At 41.6% G+C, this 21,916-nt stretch overlaps 2 protein-coding genes across 3 annotated transcripts in view; both read right to left on the bottom strand.

The window, feature by feature from the left end:
• Positions 1-13,301, bottom strand: part of PAK2 (p21 (RAC1) activated kinase 2) — a 48,709-nt gene extending 35,408 nt beyond the window's left edge. The window contains exon 1 of the mRNA XM_031009672.3: positions 13,115-13,301. Coding sequence (XP_030865532.1) covers positions 13,115-13,301 — 187 coding nt within the window. The remainder of the gene's footprint in view (positions 1-13,114) is intronic.
• Positions 13,246-21,916, bottom strand: part of PIGX (phosphatidylinositol glycan anchor biosynthesis class X) — a 68,945-nt gene continuing 60,274 nt past the window's right edge. Inside the window, exon 7 of one of the 2 annotated variants that reach the window (XM_063704536.1) lies at positions 13,246-13,322. In XM_063704536.1, coding sequence (XP_063560606.1) covers positions 13,311-13,322 — 12 coding nt within the window. In that variant the 3' untranslated portion in view covers positions 13,246-13,310. Of the gene's footprint in view, positions 13,323-18,793; positions 19,011-21,916 lie in introns of those variants that run through there. The other variant, XM_063704535.1, reaches the window with a different exon arrangement.

Here is a 21,916-nt window from a genome sequence, read left to right as displayed (position 1 = left end):
TTAGCTCTAAACTCTAGTTTGTCTGCTGTTTATACAGCCAGTCCAGGTTTCTTTTAATTGTTAACACACCTTTTTGTATCCTTTCATTTTGACCTATTTTGTGGCTTTATGTTCTAAAGTAGATTTCTTGTAGGTAGGTCTGTTTTTATCAATCTTTTCTGCCTTCTTCTGGACTAAGTATTTTGAGATTCCCTTTTATCTACTCAGTTGTTTCTTAAGCTAGAACTCTTCATATACTATCATGTTCACCTGTTGAAATTGTACACTTCAATGGGTTTTAGTATATTTAGAGTTGTGCAATCATAATCACAATCTAACTTTAGAACATTTTTATCATACCCAGAAGAAACCTTGCACCTAATGGCAATGACTCCCCATTTCAGCCCTTGCCCCACCCCAAACCTCAGGCAACCACCAATCTACTTTGTCTCCATAGCTTTGCCTGTTCTGCTCATTAATATAAATGGGACCATACAATATGCAGTCTTTTGCGAATGACTTTTGTTACTTAATGTTTTTGGGATTCATTCATGTTACAGGGTGTATCAGTGCTTTGTTTTCTTAAAAACTCAAAACAATTATCTTTCAAAGAAATTTAGATAAGAAAGAACGCATACCACAAGGGTCCCCAACCCCCAGGCCACAAACTGGTACCAGTCTGAGGCTTGTTGGGAACCGGCTGCACGGCAGGAACTGAGTGGCAGGTGAGTGAGCATCACCGCCCGAGCTCCGCCTCCTGTCAGATCAGCAGCCGCGTTAAACCTCATAGCGTGAGCCCTACTGTGGACTGCACACGCGAGGGATCTAGGTTGTGCGCTTCTTATGAGAATCTAATGTCTGATGACCTCAGATGGAACGGTTTCATCTCGAAACCATTCCCCCGCACCACTGGGTCTGTGGAAAAACTATCTTCCGTGAAACCAATCCCGGGTGCCAAAAAGGTCCGGAACCACGGAGGTGCCACATCCAGTGCTTTTCATTCTTTCCTGTAAGTCCACATTTCCATCTGACTCACCTTCCTTCTGCCTGAAGGGCTTAGTTTAACATTTTTTGTAGTCTGTCTGCTGACGATACACTCGTTCAGCTTTTACGCATTTAAAATTCTGTGTCCTCCTTTGTTTTGGAAAGACACTCTCAATAGTATAGAATTCTAGGCTGATAGATTTTTTTCCCTTTAAATACTTTAAAGATGTTGTTCCTTGCCTTCCGGCTTGCACTGTTACTTAGATAAAGTCTGTGATCACTCTATCTTTGTCCTATATATATAATGAGTCTTTTATTTTTTTTCTGGTAGCTTTTAAAATTTTCTCTATCACTGTGTCTTTGTTGTTGTTGTTGTTGTTTTTGGTTTGAAACAGGGTCTCGCTCTGACACCCAGGCCGGAGTGCAGTGGTGCGATCTCAGCTCACTGCGGCCTCAACCTCTGGGCTCAAGCAATCCTCCTGCCTCAGCCTACTAAGTCCTGGGAGTACAGGTGCACACCACCCTGCCCAGATAATTTTTCTTTTTTTCTTTTTTTTTTTTTTTTGTAGAGATGGGATTTTGCCATGTTGCCCAGGCTGGTCTTGAACTCCTGGGCTCAAGTGATCCTCCCACACTAGCCTCCCAAAATCCTAGGATTGGAGGCATGAGCCACTGTGCCCAGCCCTATCACTGGTTTTAAACAATTTGATTACGGTAAGCCTTGGTGTAGTTTTCATGTTTCCTATGCTCAAATTTTGTTAAATTTCTTGAATCTGTGGGTTTACAGTTTTCATTAAATTTGGAAAATTTTAAGCCATTTTTCAAAGAAGTATGAGGATATTTAGTCTGGTTTTTATTGGATATGTTTGCTTAGAGAGTCTCTGTAATTTACCTGTTGATTTTCTTTCTTTTCCTCACCCCCGAGCCTAGGTTGCTGCCTCCTTTCCAGCACTAAATGGCACCATAAGCCCAGGTTTGCCTTGGTTCTAGCAGAGTGCAGCCCATCCTAAATGGGAGAGAGGAGTCCCCAAGGGGATATTCTGGTAGCAGTACAGGAAGGGTGGCTCAGGGTTCCTGCCAAGGGTCCTGTGGAATAAACCTCCTACAACATGGTGTTGCTGAACAGCTGCTCTATTTGGCATCCCCTTTGGCTGAGTTATACAGCAGGGTTTCCAAGGCTGGGAACAGTAATCCCGCCTCCCTCCTTTGCCTCTGGCTGTCCTCAGGGTAGCTCTCCCTATGCCGCCTGTGGGCTAAGGCAGGGACAGGCCTCCTGCCAGGGAACCCAAGATGGTGGGGAAGGTGGTTGTCTTCTTCAATCTCACTTTTTGCTGTGCAGAAACTGTGAATTGGGGGAGATTTTCCCACACTTGGCACCAGGCAGACAGGGGGAACGGGTGTTGCAGATCCGGAAGTCCGATTCTTACAGCATGCCTGGAGTTCTTTCATTTCTCTGTGCCCCTGGGAACTGTCTCCTTCTCATATCTGAGTTCTTGGATGTTGCTGGCGATCATCTTAGTGCTGTATGTTCTTGGTTTTCTGTGGTGGCAGGGCAGAGTGAGTGAAGCCAGCGTGCTTCTACACCACCATTTTAGAGCTAGAAGTCACTATGTCCTCCACTTAATTGTCATTAGTCAGATCTTTTAACTGTTATCTTTTCTCTCATATTTTCCATCTTTGTATTTCTGTTTAATTCTTTGAGAGAATTTTCTTTTCTTTTTTTATTTGAGACAGAGTCTTGCACTGTTGCCCAGGCTGGAGTGCAATGGTGCAATCTTGGCTCACTGCAACCTCTGCCTCCCAGCTTCAAGTGATTCTCCTGCCTCAGCCTCCTGAGTAGCTGGGATTACAGCTGTACACCACCGAACCCAGCTAATTTTTGTATTTTTAGTAGAGACGGGATTTCACCATGTTTACCAGGCTGGTTTCGAACTTCTGATCTCAAGTGATCCACCCACCTTGGCTTCCCAAAGTGCTGGGATTACAGGTGTGAGCCACCACTCCAGCAGGGAGAATTTTCTTGATTATCTCCCACTCTTCTTTCTATTGCTATCTTTTGTTTGTTTTGGTAATTTTAAATGTTGATATTCCAAGAACTGTTTTCCATTGTTCTCTGATCATTCTTTCTCTGCGAACTCTTTTCTTGTTTCATGGATTCCTCTATCTCCTCTCTTTGACGATTATACAGTATGTGCGTATGCACAGGCTGCAGTTTGGGGTTTTTTTTCTCCTTACACTGTCTATTTCTTTTAAGTTCCTGTTTTTATCCCTATTGTTTTGGACTCTCCCTCTCATTTATAAAGGGTTTTTCATAAATGTCGGGTGATCCTTTACTGTCTACTCATACAGAAAAGTATTAAAAAGCTAACTGGGAGTTAAGCCAACCTTAACACTAAAGATAAGGACAGCATGCATGCAAGGTACCTAAAGTATTTTTTTCCCCAGGCCATTGTTTATCCAGAGAAAAATCTTCCAATCTCCTGTCTGAGGCTGTGAGTCAGGCTGCAGATATTCTGAAAGCAGGATGGGGAAAGGAGTTGAAAATGCTGACTTGCATGAAGTCACCTGCTTTATTCTGGTGCTTCAACTTTTCCTGACTCCCCTGATAAGAACAGAGGCTTCTGTGGTTTAAATTCTCTGGAAACAAATGTAAATCCCAGTTTATTCTTTTTTCCTTCCAGAGGATGGGGATAACATTTACATGGATGTGTGGGGTGTAAAGGAGGAGTCCTGGGGGGCCTTTGACACTTTCTATGTTGATTTTCAACTAATCCCCCTTCTTTTCAGCATGTGTGGTACATCCCACCCCCACTCCAACACAGTATCGTGTGCCTCTAAATCTTGAGCTTCCGGAATTTCTACAAGGGAAACTTGGTTCCCTTCTCACAGATTCCCCTCTGCAAACGCTTAGGTTATGTGTTTCTCTGTCCTGCTGAGTCAGGTGCCAATTTTCCACCACTTCTGCCTTCCAAATGTGTACTGAAGCCTCTTTCACACTACTGTCTCCTCTCTTTTTCTCTTTGACCGTGTATGTGTGTGTGTGTATATATATATATATATTTTCTGTCATTTTAGTTGGGTCTTGGGAGAGAGAGTAAATAGAATGCTTCTGTATGTGGTCAACATGCTGTGTTTAACCAGAAGATTCTTCTAATATCAAAGAGTTAAAAATCATGCTGTTTGGTAAGTCTATACATATAAAACTGGAAATGTTACCGTATGCTCTTCTTTGTTTACAAAGATACTACTAGTTTAGTATTGGTAGGAAACACAATAATACTTATTTAACTAGTAATGAGGGATTTATGCTCAAATGTCCATCTCCTCTCTAGGCATGTAACTTAAAAGAGATCTGGTCACAGTGAGAGGGAAGGGAATGCTGGTTATGGACAGGAGCAGAGGGAAAGGAAACTGTTAAGCCTGGATTCTCTTTACTGAAACACAATTATTAATACGTCTATCATAAATTACCTCTCTCTCAATTTTCACTAGACTTTGAGTAATTTGAGGTCGTGCACTCAACATTTCTTTATGTCCCTTGGCTTCTAACGGAATACCCTACATACAGGAGAAATTATTTATTAGTTAACGATAAACTAGTAATTTACAATTTAATGTACTATGATTATATGTGTTCTTTCTTTTAAAAAAATCTGCTCAGCATCCTACTTCTGGAAACTTCCCTCACCTTTCCTCTATGCAGATAGTTGGGAAAGATGCCATTTTCTTACACGACTATGGTCACAGATGACTGGTCCGAGGTGGGCACCTAACTCAAGCCAGGTCAGCACAGCTTCCCACACACCCTCCAGCAACTGGTGCAGGGGCAGCCACCTGAGCAGCTAAGCCAGACTTGGCTCCCTGAGAATCAGTCTATCACCAGTGACTGAAGTTGTAAGAAACTGAGCCCAGGAATTCTATTTCTTTTTTTTTTTTTTTTTTGACGGAGTCTCGCTCTGTCGCCCAGGTTGGAGTGCGGTGGCGCGATCTCAGCTCACTGCAAGCTCCGCCTCCTGGGTTCCTGCCATTCTCCTGCCTCAGCCTCCCGAGTAGCTGGGACTACAGGGGCCCACCACCACGCCTGGCTAACTTTTTGTATTTTTAGTAAAGACGGGGTTTCACCTTGTTAGCCAGGATGGTCTTGATCTCCTGACCTCGTGATCCACCTGCCTCGGCCTCCCAAAGTGCTGGGATTACAGGCGTGAGCCACCGCGCCTGGCCCAGGAATTATATTTCTTAACACATAGAGAAAAAACATTCTGAAATAAGAAGTATAAAATAAGAAAAAAATATAAAAAGAAGGGTGAGAGATAACATATCTAGCAAGAGTATTCCTGGTTCCTGTTGTGTCTAAGGCCTAGTCATATTCTTCAACTTGGAAACGTTAAGAGTTTAGAGAAATATATTAAAGTTTCATATATGATAGGAGTATAGAGTAAAAAGTTAAACAATTAAGCAGAACTTGAGATAGAGTCACATTAGTTCATTCAAAATAAACATAAAATCCTAAAAATCTGTTTAATGCCATTTGTTTTTACATAACACACATACAGGTACTCTCTGTATTTTAATAGTCTCAATGGGAAAAGGAAGGGATATTAGAAACAGTGTCTAAAACAAAAAGATACTAAAGCATGTCTCGAATTGAACAATGTGCTGGAAAGATATTGCTATACCAACAGAATGTCTTTAATACTGTTATATAACAACTCTAGAAGCCCAGAAATAGAGGGCCAATCACAATAAATTTATGTAGATGTGGGGGTTCAGTCAGGATGGCAGAAGAAATTATAGGAATAGAAAAAAGCAAACCTTCTTGGAAGGCCGGGGAGTTTTGCATAGCTTCAAAGTTTGGCTGAAGGTAGCCAGATTCTCTTTTCAGGAGCCAGAGAGCTTAAGGTACAGATACAAAGGAATATAAAGTAGTTTATCTAAAGAGCTTGTTTACTCATGTGGTCCTAAGACTAACCTTTGATCATTGGTGGGCAAGATGGCCCTCTCCAGGGTGGGGGCGACCAGGTGAATTACCCACAGGTGTGTTGACTCAAGCCTTTGTCAATTAATCTATACTAAATAAATGCAAGCTTCGTTGGCTAGTTGAGGCCGATGGTTGCAACACTTTACACACTCTCCTGGGAGTCTGTAAGTGGCCCAGACTCTCAGCTGGACTGACAAGCATAACATCTGTGTCAGTGTAAGTTATTCATCCGTCACTGGGTCAGGGTCTGCGGGACGGACCCCTACATGTGACACCTTAGCTTTGGAGAAATCTGAAATCTGTTCATGTTTCATAAAATGAAAGGAGGTCAACTTCCCACTTCTGCTTATCAAACACAACCATCTACGGGAGGTTCACCAGGCAACCAGATCACTTGATGGGAAGTAATAGACCAGGGCAAAAAACTTATTTTAATAAAATAAACAATTTAAATAGTGTCCTAGGAGAAAAAAAGATTCTTAGAATCATTTTCCAACTTCATTAGACAACAAAACAGCAGCAGCAGGCAGGCAGCAACCTTCAGCCAAGAGGCAGAGACCCTGAGTCACATGTTGACAAAAGGTACTGAAAAGAATCCTAAGTAGGCTACTGTCACATTCTCTAGGGCACTACCTTTTAGACTGCTTTCAAGCTACATCTAAGGCTAAACAAACAAATAAAAGAAACCCTTTATCTGTTTAAAAGGAAGACTCTTCTGTTTCTAGTCTAACCATAAGTAATTCCTCCTTTGTTCTTTTGATGTGTAATAGCTTCAAATTCCATGACACAGCAGAGAATTCTCTAGGAAAGGTGTCCCCAGCCCCAGGGCCGTGGACCAGTACAGGTCCATGGCCGCTTAGGAACTGGGTGGCACAGCAGGAGGTGAGCAGTGGGGAGTGAGCACCACCGCCTGAGCGCCACCTCCTGTCAGATCAGTGGCAGCATTAGATTCCCACAGGAGCGCAAACCCTACTGTGAACTGCGCATGCGAGGGATCTAGGTTGCACACTCCTTATGAGAATCTAACTAATGTCTGATGATCTGAGGTGGAAGAGTTTCATACCGAAACCACCCCCCCGCCAGCCCCATAGAAAAATTGTTTTCCGGCCAGGCACGGTGGCTCACGCCTGTAATCCCAGCACTTTGGGAGGCTGAGGTGGGCAGATCACCTGAGGTCAGGAGTTCGAGACCAGCCTGGTCAACATGGTGAAACCCCGCCTCTACTAAAAATACAAAAAAATTAGCTGGGCGTGGTGGCGCGCACCTCTAGTCCCAGCTACTCGGGAGGCTGAGGCAGGGGAATTGCTTGTACCCAGGAGGCGGAGGTTGCAGTGAGCTGAGACCACGCCATTGCATTCCAGGCTGGGCAACAAGATGAAACAAAAAAAAAGAAAAAAGAAAAATTGTTTTCCATGAAACCATTACCCCAGTGTCAAAAAGGTTGGGGACCACTCCTCTAGGAAATAGGCAGAGAAGTATGGGTTACTATTATTAATCTCAGAATTCATTTTTTTTAATCAGAAAGGTTGTTTACAGATCTAAGTCATAACCAACCAGAAGTGAAGGTGCTTATAGGTTGAATAGCTAGATATGAAAACTGCTTTAGTTAATAAAGACAATACCATTCAACTCTAGCTGTATGAATAAAGCTTATTTTAAAAAGTCAAATGGCTCATTGACATTTTCATTATTTAAACTAGTAGACTAGTTAGGCCATTTCTCACTTGGGCTACTGCAAAAGCCTCCTAACTAGTTTCCAACTTCACTCTCACACTTCGAACAAAACCTCTTTTCTATATACCTACCATTCTCTCCTATCTAAAACAGAGAGATGGCCAGGTCTTTCCCCTGATTAAAAATCTGTAATGGTTCCCCAGGAAACAGGATAAAATGTGAGCTCTGTAGCACAGAATACAAGGCCCTTTATGACCTGGTCACTGCCTACCTCTTCAGCCTCTTCTGCTGTCTGTAGTGCCTACATACACCCTGCTGTAATTCTCTGTCCTTCCCTCTCTGCTTTCCAATAACACCAGGCGGCACTCAGCTCCATGGATGTGCTCTGATCCCTCCTGTAGGTGGGCCACTGAAACAGGCTCTTCCCAGGCATGGAACACACTTTGTAACTATCGTTTCCCTTACCCATCCTGCAGTCTTCAGCTCTATTATGACCTCCTTAGGAAGCCTTCCCAGACACTGCAGATTGGACACATGTTGTGCACTACCTCTGTACCACTTTTCATGGCTTGTAATTCTATACCATGGTTTTAGATTGCTGTCGTGGGAGCAGGGACACTATCTGCTTTATCACTCATCTCTGATTATGCACATAGTACACACATTAGCAAGCATGGAAAAAAGATCTGTTCTGTCAAGCTGCCTTAAAACGGCACGATCCAAAAGGATAATTTGCAAGTTTTTTGGTGATACCAATTAAAACCAGTAATTAATAAGTGAAAACATCCTAGAGTCTTTATTTTCTTTTTATAAAAATATTAGCTGTTTTTTTTAGTAAGGAAAGCAGTAAGGGATGTAAATTTTTTAGTGGAATAAAATGAATTATCTCTATATCAGGCCTTACATTAGAGATGGCAAAAGTCTTAAGGTCATTATGATTTTTAAAAAATGGAAATACAGTTGTTTGCCTTTTAGACTCTTCTGTTTCAAGATTATGTACTGAGCACATACTGAAGTTCTCTCCCTTCTACACCAAAACCGAGTGTTTCACAGAATAAAATCCACGAGGAATGCTCAAGAATGAAAAGCAATTAGGATAAGACTAGCAAGAGAAGCAGCAGTTAGGATGTCAGTGGGAAAATGCTTCTGCAAACTGCTGCAGGTGGCTGAAACTAGAAGCAAGGTGGGTGGAAATGAGGGGACCCAGAGGCAACCACTAGGGTGATGAACGGGATAATCCAGTGAGAGCAACAGAGCAGGTTATTTCTATGTTTACAAAAGCACGGATGTGTAAACACACACAAGGTTCTCCCTCATTCCTAATGCCGAAAGCTGGGCCCCAGTGACTAGGCTGTGTTTCGGCTTCCAGGTAGGAGCAGTAAGTGTAAGAGGAAAGGGAGGTAGAGCTCCAGGAAACAGGAGGAATCAAGAAGCATCCTACCCTCCAAACATTCCACACATCTCTGTCTCTCTGAGACTGAAAACGACGTGCAACTAAACTTCCCTGTAAGCAGGCTACACAAAGGCTCTGCAGATTCCCCACCCTCAGCTACAAAGGTGGATGCAATTCTCCCCTATTTGCCCTACAAAGTCTATACAATTCTTTTTTTTTTTTTTTTTGAGACGGAGCCTCGCTCTGTCGCCCAGGCTGGAGTGCAGTGGCGCAATCAAGGCTCACTGCAAGCTCTGCCTCCCAGGTCCACGCCATTCTCCTGCCTCAGCCTCCAGAGTAGCTGGGAGTACAGGCACCTGCCACCATGCCTGGCTAATTTTTGTATTTTCAGTAGAGATGGGGTTTCACCTTGTTAGCCAGGATGGTCTCGCTCTCCTGACCTCGTGATCTGCCTGCCTCGGCCTCCCAAAGTGCTGAGATTATAGGCATAAGCCACGGTGCCCAGCCCAAAGTCTATACAATTCTAATCAAAGTAGCCACAGGTTTTTTTTTCTGTTAAAGTACATGATAAACAGATTCTAAAATTTATAGAAAGATGCAAAAAGCCAAAGCAATTAACAGGATTCTGAAGAATAATCTGGTTAAGAGATTTGTTCTATCAGGCATTATCAATCAATATAAGAGCCAGGTGTGGTGGCTCACGCCTGTAATCCCAGCACTTTGGGAGGCCAAGGCTGGCAGATCGTTTGAGCTCAGGAGTTTGAGACCAGCCTGGGCAACATATGAGAGCCTGTCTCTACAAAAAATACAAAAATTAGTTGGGCATGGTGTTGTGCACCTGTAGTCCCAACTACTTGGGAGGCTGAGGCAGGAGGATCACTTGAATCTGGGAGGTGGAGGTTGCAGTGATCCAAGACACATCACTGCACTCCAGCCTGGGTCACAGAGTGAGACCCTGCCTCAAAGAAAAAAAAAAAAAAGATTGTAAGATATAGTAATCAAGACAGGGTGCTATTATTAGCTCAGGTACAGACAAATAACCTAATGGAATAAAACAGAGAACACACAAACAGACTCTCACATGGAAACTTGATAAATAATGGTGGTCTAGGTCAGTGGGGAAATAGAAGACTCAATAAATGGGTCTGGGATACTATCCAAGTTTAAAGAAAAAAGTTAAAGTGAATCTTTTCACAAATATACAAAAATAAAATCCAGCTAGCTCGAAGATTTAAAGTGTAAAAGGCAAGCTATAGAAAAAATACAGGAAAATGTCTTTACGACCTCAAGTTAGACAAAAATTGCTTAAAAAACAAAAAGCTCGAACCATAAAAAAGAGAAATTGAAGACAGGCACGGTGGCTCATGCCTGTAATCTCAGCACTTTGAGAGGCTGAGGCAGGTGGATCACAAGGTCAGAAGTTCAAGACCAGCCTGGCCAAGATGATGAAACCCTGTCTCTACTAAAAATACAAAAATTAGCCGGGCGCGGTGGCAGGCGCCTGTAATCCCAGCTACTCGGGAGGCTGAGGCAGGAGAATTGATTGAACCCGGGGGGTGGAGGTTGCAGAGAGCTGAGATTGAGCCACTAGACTCCAGCCTGGGTGACAGAATGAGACTTCGTCTCAAAAAAAAAAAAAGAGAGAGAAATTGATCAATTCTACCATATCAAATTAATAACTTCTATTCATTAAAATATACTACCGAAAGGGTGAGAAGGCAAATCACATCCTGGAATACTATCTTTAACATCATATAACTGGCAAAGGATTAGTGTATAGACTACAAGGAATGTTTATTAATAGAAAACGAAAAAGCTAACCACCAAGTAGAAAAATGGATTAAAGACCTTGATATGGTTTGGCTGTGTCCCCACCCAAATCTCATCTTGAATTCTCATGTGTTGTGGGAGAAACCCAGTAGGAGGTAACTGAATCATGGGCAGGTCTTCACAAGATCTCCTGGTTTTAAAAGGGGGAGTTTCCCTGCACAAGCTCTCTCTCGTTGCCTGCTGTCATCCACGTAGGACGCGACTTGCTCCTCCTTGCCTTCCGCCATGATTGTGAGGCCTCCCTAGCCATGTGAAACTGTAAGTCCAATAAACCCTTTTTCTTGTATAAATTACCCAGTCTCAGGTATGTCTTTATCAGCAGTGTGAAAACAGACTAATATAGATAGATAGTGAACAGATATTTCTTTCTCTTGAACAGATATTTCACAGAAAGCACACAAGAATGGTCAATTAACCCAAAAAGATGCTCAGTTTTTTGAGTAATCAGGGAAAGGCCAATTTAAAACACAATGAGCTAGTATTTCACCCCTCCCAGAGTTGCTGAGGGTGCTCAGCAATGGGAACGCTCATCTTCTGTGGGTGAGAATGTACACTAAAAACTTTTAGAAAACAATCTGACAAACCTAGTCAAGTCACACACGGGAACAGCCTGTAACCCAGCAAGTCTAATCCTAAATATACATCTCTGAATGACCTTTAAATCTTTGGTCAGGACCCACACCAAGAAATACATTTTATATCCTGACTCAGTATACACATAACTAAAACAAACTGTTTCATAAGACAACGTTTTTACTGTGTGCACAACACTCTGATTATATTATTCTAGCTCATTTAGTGTCGTCCACTATACAGAGTTCATAACCCACCAATGCATTGGTTTTTAATATGAGCTGCACATCATTATCATCTGGGGTATTTAAAAAATTAAAAACAAAACCAAAAACGATGCCAGGGTAAGCCCCTAAAGATGCTGATTGCTGATTCAACTGGAATGAAATGGAGTTTGAACACACATTTATTAAGCTTCCCAGGTGATTCTAATTAGCAATTCAAGAACTAAACTAACAGATCACCTGAAGTTTGAGAAGCTTTGCCCTACATCCAGTAAGATGTACGTTCAAGATTATCCATAGCAACACTATTCATGAAAACAACCCAAATGTCTACAGATAGGAGACTGGCCAAATAAACTGCAGTATATTTACAGTGTAGCAATACACAGCAGTGAAAGTGAACAAACTACACCACACACATCAACAAGTCTCAAAAGCATAAAGGTGAGTGAAAAGTATGTGGAAAAAATGCAGACAGCATAATTCCATTCATAAAAGGCTCCCAAACAGGCATGCCTAAACCATACATATTTGAGGGTGACTAGATATGTTACAAAATTACAATAAAAATGCAGAATGCAGAATGGTGGATATTGGGGATGAAGAGAAGGTTAGGATGGGGTATAGCAGATGGGGACTTCAGAGGTACTGATAAAATTCTAGGCTGGGTGGTAGGTACAAGGATGTTTTATATACATATATATATACATACACATTTTTTTTTTTTTTTTGAGACAGTCTCACTCTGTTCCCCAGGCTGGAGTGCAGTGCCACGATCTTGGCTCACTGTAACCTCCACCTCCTGTATTCAAGTGATTCTCCTGCCTCAGCCTCCCAAGCAGCTGGGATTACAGGCACGAGCCACTGTGTCTGGCCCAGTGATTCTTAATTCGAGTAATTTTGCCCCCAGGGGATAGGTCCCTGCAACAACAAAAATTATTTGGCTCCAAGATGTCAATAGTGTTGAGGTTGAGAAACCCTGAACTAGACATATATTTTGCTGAGGACACATCAGTCTGTGAGTACTGAGGCTGCCTCCGATACTTCTGAGGGCATTATAGAACACCTGGTAAAAGACAGTATTTACTACTCAAGAATCACAAAAACTCTTAATTCCAAAACACAGTTGGCTCCAGGGATTTCAGACAGGGGACTGTGGGCCCTATGTCACCATTCTTATAATAGCAGGTCTCCCTCAAATGTCACAAATCTCATTAAAATATGGCCAAGATCTCAGAAAACAAAGGAGATGAATATAGAAATTTATTGGCCATAACAAGCAGGGTGAGAAACAAATTTACATTTTATTCTTTTAAAAATCACAATTTAAAATAAACTAGTCTTTTTAATAGTGCCTGTATATTAGCATCGATTGTTTTCATGATCTGTTTTAATGTTCTCACCATAAAAGTTATCAACATGGGTAACATACAATAATAAACCAATGCTGAGACTCTGAAAGCCAGAAGCGCTATTTACCTTTCTCTGTGCCTGAGAATATGGAGATGATTTTATGCCTGGGCTTTTTCTCTTCTGGAACAGAGGGCAAAGGTTTCAAACTGTGATTGGCTGACAAAGGGTCTTTGCCTCCAGTGCTAAAGATGGTGCTGCTCATTCGCACAGGAGGTGCTGGAGGCTTGTCTTCCAGTTCTCCGTTATCAGACATGATTCAGAATTATGAAATGGCCTGAAATTGGAAAAAATACAATTAGTAACAAAGTAAAAAATAGCACGAACAAGCAAGAAACAGTAATAACTACCCCTGCCACAACTCCCAATTGAAAATATTATCCATTTAGAGTGACATTTGCAAAATCTGGAAAAATCAATGTGTAAAAGATGTAACTCTCTTGAGTTTACCCCTAACAAAGCTGGTAATGGTCAGCTGAAAAATGTTTGAAAAGTCAAATGGAAACATCATGGTACTACCAAAAGCTACTGGTCTAATCAATGAATTCTAAGAGACCTTCTCAATAGAAAGACAGACAACATGAAATCTTTTTTTTTTAATTCCAAAGAGGAAAAATATGTTCTGACCAGCAAATTATAGGATATCTTGGGGAGGTGCACCTCTAGAGCAGAGACAGATGCTTGGCTATTAAGGGTATCAAACAGCACCCCTCCAATCTGATTTCACTCCAACCTCGCAGTTACAACTTAGCCTTCACAGTCACTTTCCTAAAAAATTCTTATTTATTTTCAAGATGGAGTCTCGCTCTGTCACCCAGGCTGGAGTGCAGTGGCGTGATCTCAGCTCACTGCAACCTCTACCTCCCAGGTTCAAGCAATCCTCCTGCCTCAGCCTCCTGAGTAGGTGGAATTACAGCCGCATGCCACCACTTTCAGCTAATTTTTTTGTATTTTTAGTAGAGACAGGGTTTCACCATGTTGGCCAGGCTGGTCTCGAACTCCTGACCTCAGGTGATCCGCCCACCTTGGCCTCCCACAGTGCTGGGATTACAGGTGTGAGCCACGGCATCCAGCCTAATCTTTGTATTTTTAGTAGAGATGAGGTTTCACTACGTTCCCCAGGCTGGTCTCGAATTCCTGATCTCAAGTTATCCACCTGCCTTATCCTCCCAAATTGTTGAGATTATAGGCGTGAGCCCCCACGCCTGGCCAAGGATTCTTGAAACAATGCACTGCTGATACAGTATTTGGTCTCTGAAAATTTGACATCCTAATTTACACACATTAGTCTTTCGAGTTTTGCAGATAATCACAAAGGAGCTTGACGAATCTGGATATACTGACAAAATTAAATACAGAGCATGGCTGAAAGGCTGAGTGTGGCCACATCCCTCAGGTTCTGTGACACCTGTAAATGCCCTGTCCAGGCAGTTGGGTAATCTGTCTTAGCTACATGGCTAATTCAGTGAAAACTTCAACCCTGCTACCCATACTTCTAGGTATAAGTCTTTAAAAAAGTAGATGACACATACTTGAAATCAGCAGTAAAAGGGAGAGAATCCGTAACTTATACATATGAGTTCTGATACAAAACTATATGTTAGAAAACAACATATTTTCCCACTAAACATGGTTTTCATTGGTAACTGGATCTTAATTTGATTCTAAGATTATTTAATGCATTTAAGCAAACAAAACCTTGCATATATACAATGAAAAGAATGCTAACTGTTCAGAACTTAAAAACAAATTTTTTATTTCGTTTGAATGCTTATACCTGAAGAAAAGTAGGTATAAGTTGAGAAGATTAGCTGGGCACGATGGCTCACGCCTGTAATCTCAGCACTTTGGGAGGCCGAGGCGGGTGGATCACGAGGTCAGGAGATCGAGACCATCCTGGCTAACATGGTGAAACCCTGTCTCTACTAAACACACAAAAAATTAGCCAGGTGTGGTGGCAGGCGCCTGTAGTCCCAGCTACCTGGGAGGCTGAGGCAGGAGAATGGTGTGAACCCAGGAGGCAGAGCCTGCAGTGAGCCGAGATTGCGCCACTGCATGCCAGCCTGGCGACAAAGCAAGACTCTGTCTCAAAAAAAAATAAAATAAAATAAAATAAAAAAATTTGAGAAGCTTACACCAAATCTTACAGCTTTTATTTTCCTTGATGGGAGTGTGTCACTAGCACTATGGTATATTTTCGCTCTCGAAATGATTATTTTTTCATTCTACAAAAGAGGAAGAATAAAAAAAGGTAAAGGAGCAAAAACATTTCTGGGAGTGATATGGTTTGGCTGCATCCCCACCCAAATCTCATCTTGAATTCCCACATGTTATGGAAGGGACCTGGTGGGAGGTAAATCAATTATGAGGGCAAGTCTTTCCTGTGCTGTTCTCCTGATAGGGAGTACATCTCACGAGATCTGATGGTTTTAAAAAGAAGAGTTTCCCTGCACAAGCTCTCTCTTTGCCAGCCGCTGTCCACGTAAGACGTGATTTGCTCCTCCTCGCCTTCCGCCATGATTGTGAGGCTTCCCCAGCCACATGGAAATGTAAGTCCAATTAAACCTCTTTCTTCTGTGAATGGCCCAGTCTCAGGTATGTCTTTGTCAGCAGCATGAAAACAGACTAAGAGAGGGGGTAACTAGCTAGAGAAGGGCTGGGAAAAGGAAGTGAAAAAGATCTCTATCTCTGTGTGCAAAAGGCTGTCTGGTCTAAGGAAGAAATGAGGGCAGGATCTAAGGCGGTGCTGACAACATGCCCTAAAATGATTCTTCCTAACCAGCTCCTGACATCATGCAGGATTTGTTTTGTTTTGTTTTGTTTTGGGGTGGGATGCAAGCAGCATGCAGCTGGCTATTCCTAAGTATGGGCTACTACCAGTGTGCATTACAAGAGGGGCCCTATCTTGCTACAGACAGAAGAAAGACAAAGCTTAGTAACAACATTGTGGCTGGGCGCGGTGGCTCACGCCACACTTTAGGAGGCCAAGGTGGGCAGATCGCTTGAGGTCATGAGTTCGAGACCAACTTGGGCAACAAGGTAAAACCCTGTCTCTACGAAAAATACAAAAATTAGTCAGGTGTGGTGGTGCACGCCTGTAGTCCCAGCTACTCGGGAGGCTGAGGCAGAGGAATCACTTGAGCCCAGGAGGCAGAGGTTGCAGAGCTGAGATCATGCCATTGTACTCCAGCCTGGGTAACAGAGTGAGACACCATCTCAAAAACAAAACAAAAAACAACAACAAAAACAGGGCACAATAATTAGTGTAAAGTGCTATAAATTCTTTCCTCAAGGCTCCCACATAGATGGAATGTGAGTAGAAACTGCCAATGCACCTTCAATAATAATAATAAATCAGCTGCATGTTATCCAGTTTTTTGGTTAACAGCATATGTTCCAGAATCAGACTGCTTTGGATGGAATCCTGTTTCCACCACCAACTTACACTTCACCATGTCTCATGACTCCTTGAAGGAATGGCTGACTCTAGGCATGGGAAAGGGAAAATGGAAGATGAGCCCAGAGCATGCTGTAGTGTCAGAAGGCAAGGGAGCACTTTAAAAGGATGAGGAAATGCCAAAGGGTCACAGGAAAGATTTTCCATAGGCCAATGCTGGGATGATTTGAGCAAATTAGTATACTATTAGATTATGACCCAAAGTATCAAATAAGTATGTTATTCCATACTGACATAAATAAATGAATAAGTAAATAAATGGGAGAAAAGGAACAAATCTTTCTTACAGAAGAATTGCAAATAAAATAGGTAAATATGTCTCCCTCTAGGAGTTTCAGCTTAATCCTTGTCTCCTCTTGAGTGAAGGCAGGACTTAGTGACTCACTTCCAAAGAACAGTGTATGGCAAGGGAAACATAACTTTGCAGTGAAAAAACCTGGCAAACATGCCTTATTAACCAAGTGACCACAGTTAACATCACCAGCAACAAGTCATGACAATATTACTTATCCCCTAATCTAATGTGATGGGACGCACACTTCACCTCTGTGGTATTCTTCCCCCAAACCCACAGCCCCAGCCTAATCACGAGAAAAACACCAGACAAACCCCAATTGAGGGATATGCTACAAAACTCCTGACCACTACATTCCTCCAAACTGTCAAGGACACGAAAAACAAGACTGAGAAACTGTAACAGATCAGAGGAGACACAACCATAAACGCAACGTTGACACCCTGGATTGGATCCTGGAACAGAAAAGGGGCACTGGTGAAACAACTAGTAGAATCCAAATAAATCCTAGAATTTGGTTAACAGTGAGGTACCAATGTTGGCTGCTTTGTTTTGACATACGTATCACGGTTATGTAAGATGTTAACATTAGAGGAAGCTGGGTGATAGGTATACAGGAAATCTACTATCTGTGCAATTCGTCTGTAAATCTAAAATTATCCCCTAATAAAAACTCTTATTAAAAAGGGAGTTAGTAAGTTCCTCAAAAATTAAATATAGAGCTACTATGTGACCCCACAATTCCACTCCCAGGTATATAGCCAGGAGAACTGAAAAACATGTTCACACAAAAACTTTGTATGAATGTTCATAGAAGCATTCATAACAGCCAAAAGATAGACACAACCCAAATATCCATCAACTGATGAACGGATACACAAAACGTGGTGTACCCATAAGATGGAATATTGTTTGGCCGCAAAAAGAAGTACCGATACACGCTGCAACATGGATGACCCTCGAACACTAAGTGAAAAAAGCCATAAAAGGCCACATATTGTAGGATTCCGTTTCATATGAAATGTCCAGAACGGGGGCATCCACAAAGACAGAAAGGAATTTAGTTCATAAACACGGCTGATTAGTGAGTGGTTGCTAAGGAGTGAGGGAAATGAGATGGGGCTGCTAATGGGTATGAAGTTTCTCTGGGGGATGCAAATGTTCTGGTATGAAGACAGTGGAGATGATCGCACAGCCCTGTGAATATACTAAAACCACTCAATTGTACACTTAAAAATGGTAAATTTTTGGTTATGCAAATGATATCTATCTACTCACAGAATAAAGATTAAATGAGCTAACAAAGATTAAAAGCTGCTGCAATTGTTATCATCATTACTATTTATAAGACTGTGCTAGACATTAGAGAAAATAAAAGACGACCTGAGTCCTCTGTAAGAGTTCATAACCTGGAGAAAGACCAACACGTACTTGTTTTAAGTTAGGTCAGGCATTCCCTTTATTGGTATCTGTTCTCAACACAGGCATATTAAAGCTACTCAGCTCCTTCAAAGTAGCCGTTCTGAAAACATTTTGCCCACAAGACCCTTTACACTTGTCAACATTAATGAAGAGTCCAAAGAGTTTTTGTTGATGAGGGTTATATTTATATATACTTACTGTATGAGAAATTAAAACAAGTTTTTGGCTGGGCATGTTGGCTCGCGCCTGTAATCTCAGCACTTTGGGAGGCCGAGGTTGGGGGATTACTTGAGGTCAGGAGTTCGAGACCAGCCTGGCCAACATGCTGAAACCCCGTCTATACTAAAAATAAAAAAATTAGCTGGGCGTGGTGGCACGTGTCTGTAATCCCAGCTACTCGGGCGGCTGAGGCAAGAGAATAGCTTGAACCTGGGAGGCGGAAGTTGCAGTGAGCCAAGATCACGCCACTGCACTCCAGCCTGGGTGACAGAGTGAGAATCTGCCTCAAAAATACAAAACAAAACAAAAAAACCAAGTTGTTTAAATAATTCATTTAAAAATAACAACAAACCCATTACATGTTATACATTTTTATGAAAAATGACTATTTTCCAAAACAAAATAAGTTGAGTGAGAAGACTGATATTCTTTGACATTTCTGCAAGTCTTTTTCATGTCTGGTGTGGTAGAAGACAGCCAGATGATCAGATCTGCTTCTGCATTCAATCTGTTGTGCTGAGTTGTTTTAGCTGAAGTTTACGAAAAAAATCTTGTCTTACGCAGATACCCACCTGAAAACAGAGGAGCATTTTAACAGCTTTCACATAATTGTGGATTTTCTTCTTTGGTATTACACTAAACCTGACCTTCCTAAAAGGTTCATTGTGGAATCTGAAATCACAGCAATGAATCTTTTTGTACCCTATTACATTAAACCAATTGACTCTCTTGAATTTTGAATGAATCTGTTACCTACGCAGAAGTTTTACAATGTCATGAACTGGTTTTTGGAAAATATTGGTTCCCTGGGTTTTGAAGATACTCCCAATGTTGACACATTTCATTATGCAGTAAAAATAAAACCACATTCATTAATATCACCACCTATGTCATCAGAGTAAGTCAAGCGCTGAGAAACTGCTAAAATCAACATAGTGGATACAAGTTTTCTAAAACTCGAATTTTTGCTTGAAAGCCTAAATTGTATCAGTAGCAACAAATTCTGTCACTATTTTTGAGGAAATGTCTGCAAAATACGAAGTCTGAACAACCGGAATTTGTGGGTCAGTTGTTCTTCCAAATAAAAAAAGGTGTTCCATGAAACAGAGGGCTAGTTTAGCTCTCTTGCAAAAGTGGTTATCTCCAAGACAACGGTTCATACTTTGGTATGCAGAAGTACCTTATGAGTACTTCCCATTTTGCTATATAGAATACTTGATCAATAACTTTATTGTTCCATTAACTATATTATTACGTGAAACTGGCACTTTACTGCAAGCACTTGGCCATGGCCTTGGTATGGGTTAAAGTAACGAGCAATTTGACCCACTTCTGCTTTTGCCCCATCAATCCATATGTCAACACAGTGTGAAAGCAAATAATGTGTTAAGAATATTCTGAAAAAGGTTTTGACATCAGACTCCCCCACGGTATTGCAGACCACACTTTGAGAACTGCTGCTTCGAAGTGTACTCCATCTTTACCCTTCACCTACATACCCCAAATGCTTTGATGTTTTACGGAGGTGGCAGAAGACTCATATTTATTTCATCTTATACTCGACAGAACACATTTTAACAGAACAAATAAGCAACAGCTAGATTTCCAAGCTAGGGTACAGAAACCTCTTCAATCCTTAACATGTTGAAAACCCAAATGCGTGCAATGGTATTTACCATACTGCTTTTCATTACAGTATCAGAAAGGTCAGAAGGCTTTTTCATGGCTGGGCCAGAGAGACATTTTCATTCATGAGAAGCAATGCTAAATTCTAAGCAAATGACATTACACAGCAACTTTCAGAACACAGCCTTTCCTTACACTTTGGTTATCCTTCGGTGGCTCACGCCTGTAATCTCAGCACTTTGGGAAGCTGAGGCGGGCAGATCACAAGGTCAAGAGATCGAGACCATCCTGGCCAACATGGTGAAACCCCGTCTCTACTAAAAATACAAAAATTAGCCGGTTGTGGTGGTGGGCGCCTGTAGACCCAGCTACTCGGAAGGCTGAGGCAGGAGAATTGCTTGAACCCGGGAGGCGGAGGTTGCAGTGAGCCGAGATCGTACCACTGCACTCCAGCCTGGGCCACAGAGTGAGATTCCGTCTCAAAAAAAATAAATCAATAACTTTTTTTCTACTGTTCAATGTTAGTATACTGTGCAGCAACTTTTTTATTTTCTGTACATACTCAGTCTAATAGAACTAAAGAGGAGCCACAGCGCTGTGTTTTTCGGAACTTTTTAGTGACCACACACTATCATGTTGAATGAGCTGTCTCAAGGAAATTCCAATTAACATGACTTACCCTTTAAGCAATACTTGCCTGAACAAAACCCTAATTTAATAGTAAACCTGAGTCACAGATGTCCCTAATGAAACTATTCAAGATGACAAATATGCCGCAACAATTCTAATATACCACATGAGTGACTAGATCTTAGTAAATATAAGCACAACCTTGGATGCAATACTGATGCCTCTGCCAGCTGCTTAGCTGAGGATTTACCACGTCATCTCTGGATTTCTCTCAGTCTCTATGTTTTCAGTTGTTGTTGAGTGGAAGAAATTCTATTAGGTTGGTGCAAAAGTAGTTTCTACTACAAGTAATGACAAAAACCGCAATTACTTTTGCACCACCTAATAACTAGCTCCCTAGAGGGTTTCTCTGTGTTCAGTTTTTTTTTGTTGGGAGAAAGAAGTCAGAATTGGTTAAATATACCTTAATTATCATGCAGAAGTTGACTAAAGGTAACAAGTGCTATGACTCTCCCTGGCTACACATCGTCCTGACTAGCTGCCCATAACCTACAGACTGAGGACTAAACTCTGGCATTAGGGCCACTGAACTCCGAACTGCTGAGTCAATTTCATCTCACGTGACTGCACCATGTCAATCCTATGCCTCATATTCCTCAAATACACCAAAGACTTTCCTGGCCTAAATAATTTTTATGTATCTATTTCTGCATTCTTAGCTTTTCTTTTTCCTTTTATCTACCCAACCAAATCTTTCAAGGCTTAGTGAAAATGATTTCCTTCCTGAGGTCAGTCCTTGCCCAGAAAGATCCCTCACATCCTCTAAACTCGAGATACACAGGAAAACAAATTCACACGGTATTAAGATTGTAAAGGATTAAGTCATCTAGTCCATCTGCCTTGTTTTATATGTGAAAAAAACCCAACTTACCAAAAAGTAAGTGGTTAGCCTAAAGGCACATAAATCTAGTTACTAACAGAACTAAGACTAGAACTCAAGTTTCCTAACAACTCTGAATCTCAGGCTCTTTTATCTTACTTATGCTAATATACTGGGCCATTCTTCGGCAATGAATTACAACTATAAACCCTTAGTTATTTTATCTGCTTTTCCTACCTAAGACCTCAAGCAATTCAAAGGCAGGTACTGTGCATGTATTAGGCAATGTTTACTGATTTATGGTACCATACTGTGTCCACAGATTTTTTTGTTGTTTTTTTT

The sequence above is a fragment of the Gorilla gorilla genome, chromosome 2 (assembly GCF_029281585.2).
Source record: "Gorilla gorilla gorilla isolate KB3781 chromosome 2, NHGRI_mGorGor1-v2.1_pri, whole genome shotgun sequence".
Taxonomy (NCBI): Eukaryota; Metazoa; Chordata; class Mammalia; order Primates; family Hominidae; genus Gorilla; species Gorilla gorilla.
The sequence above is the reverse complement of the archived record's forward strand: the minus strand, read 5'-3'. Positions and strand labels throughout refer to the sequence as shown.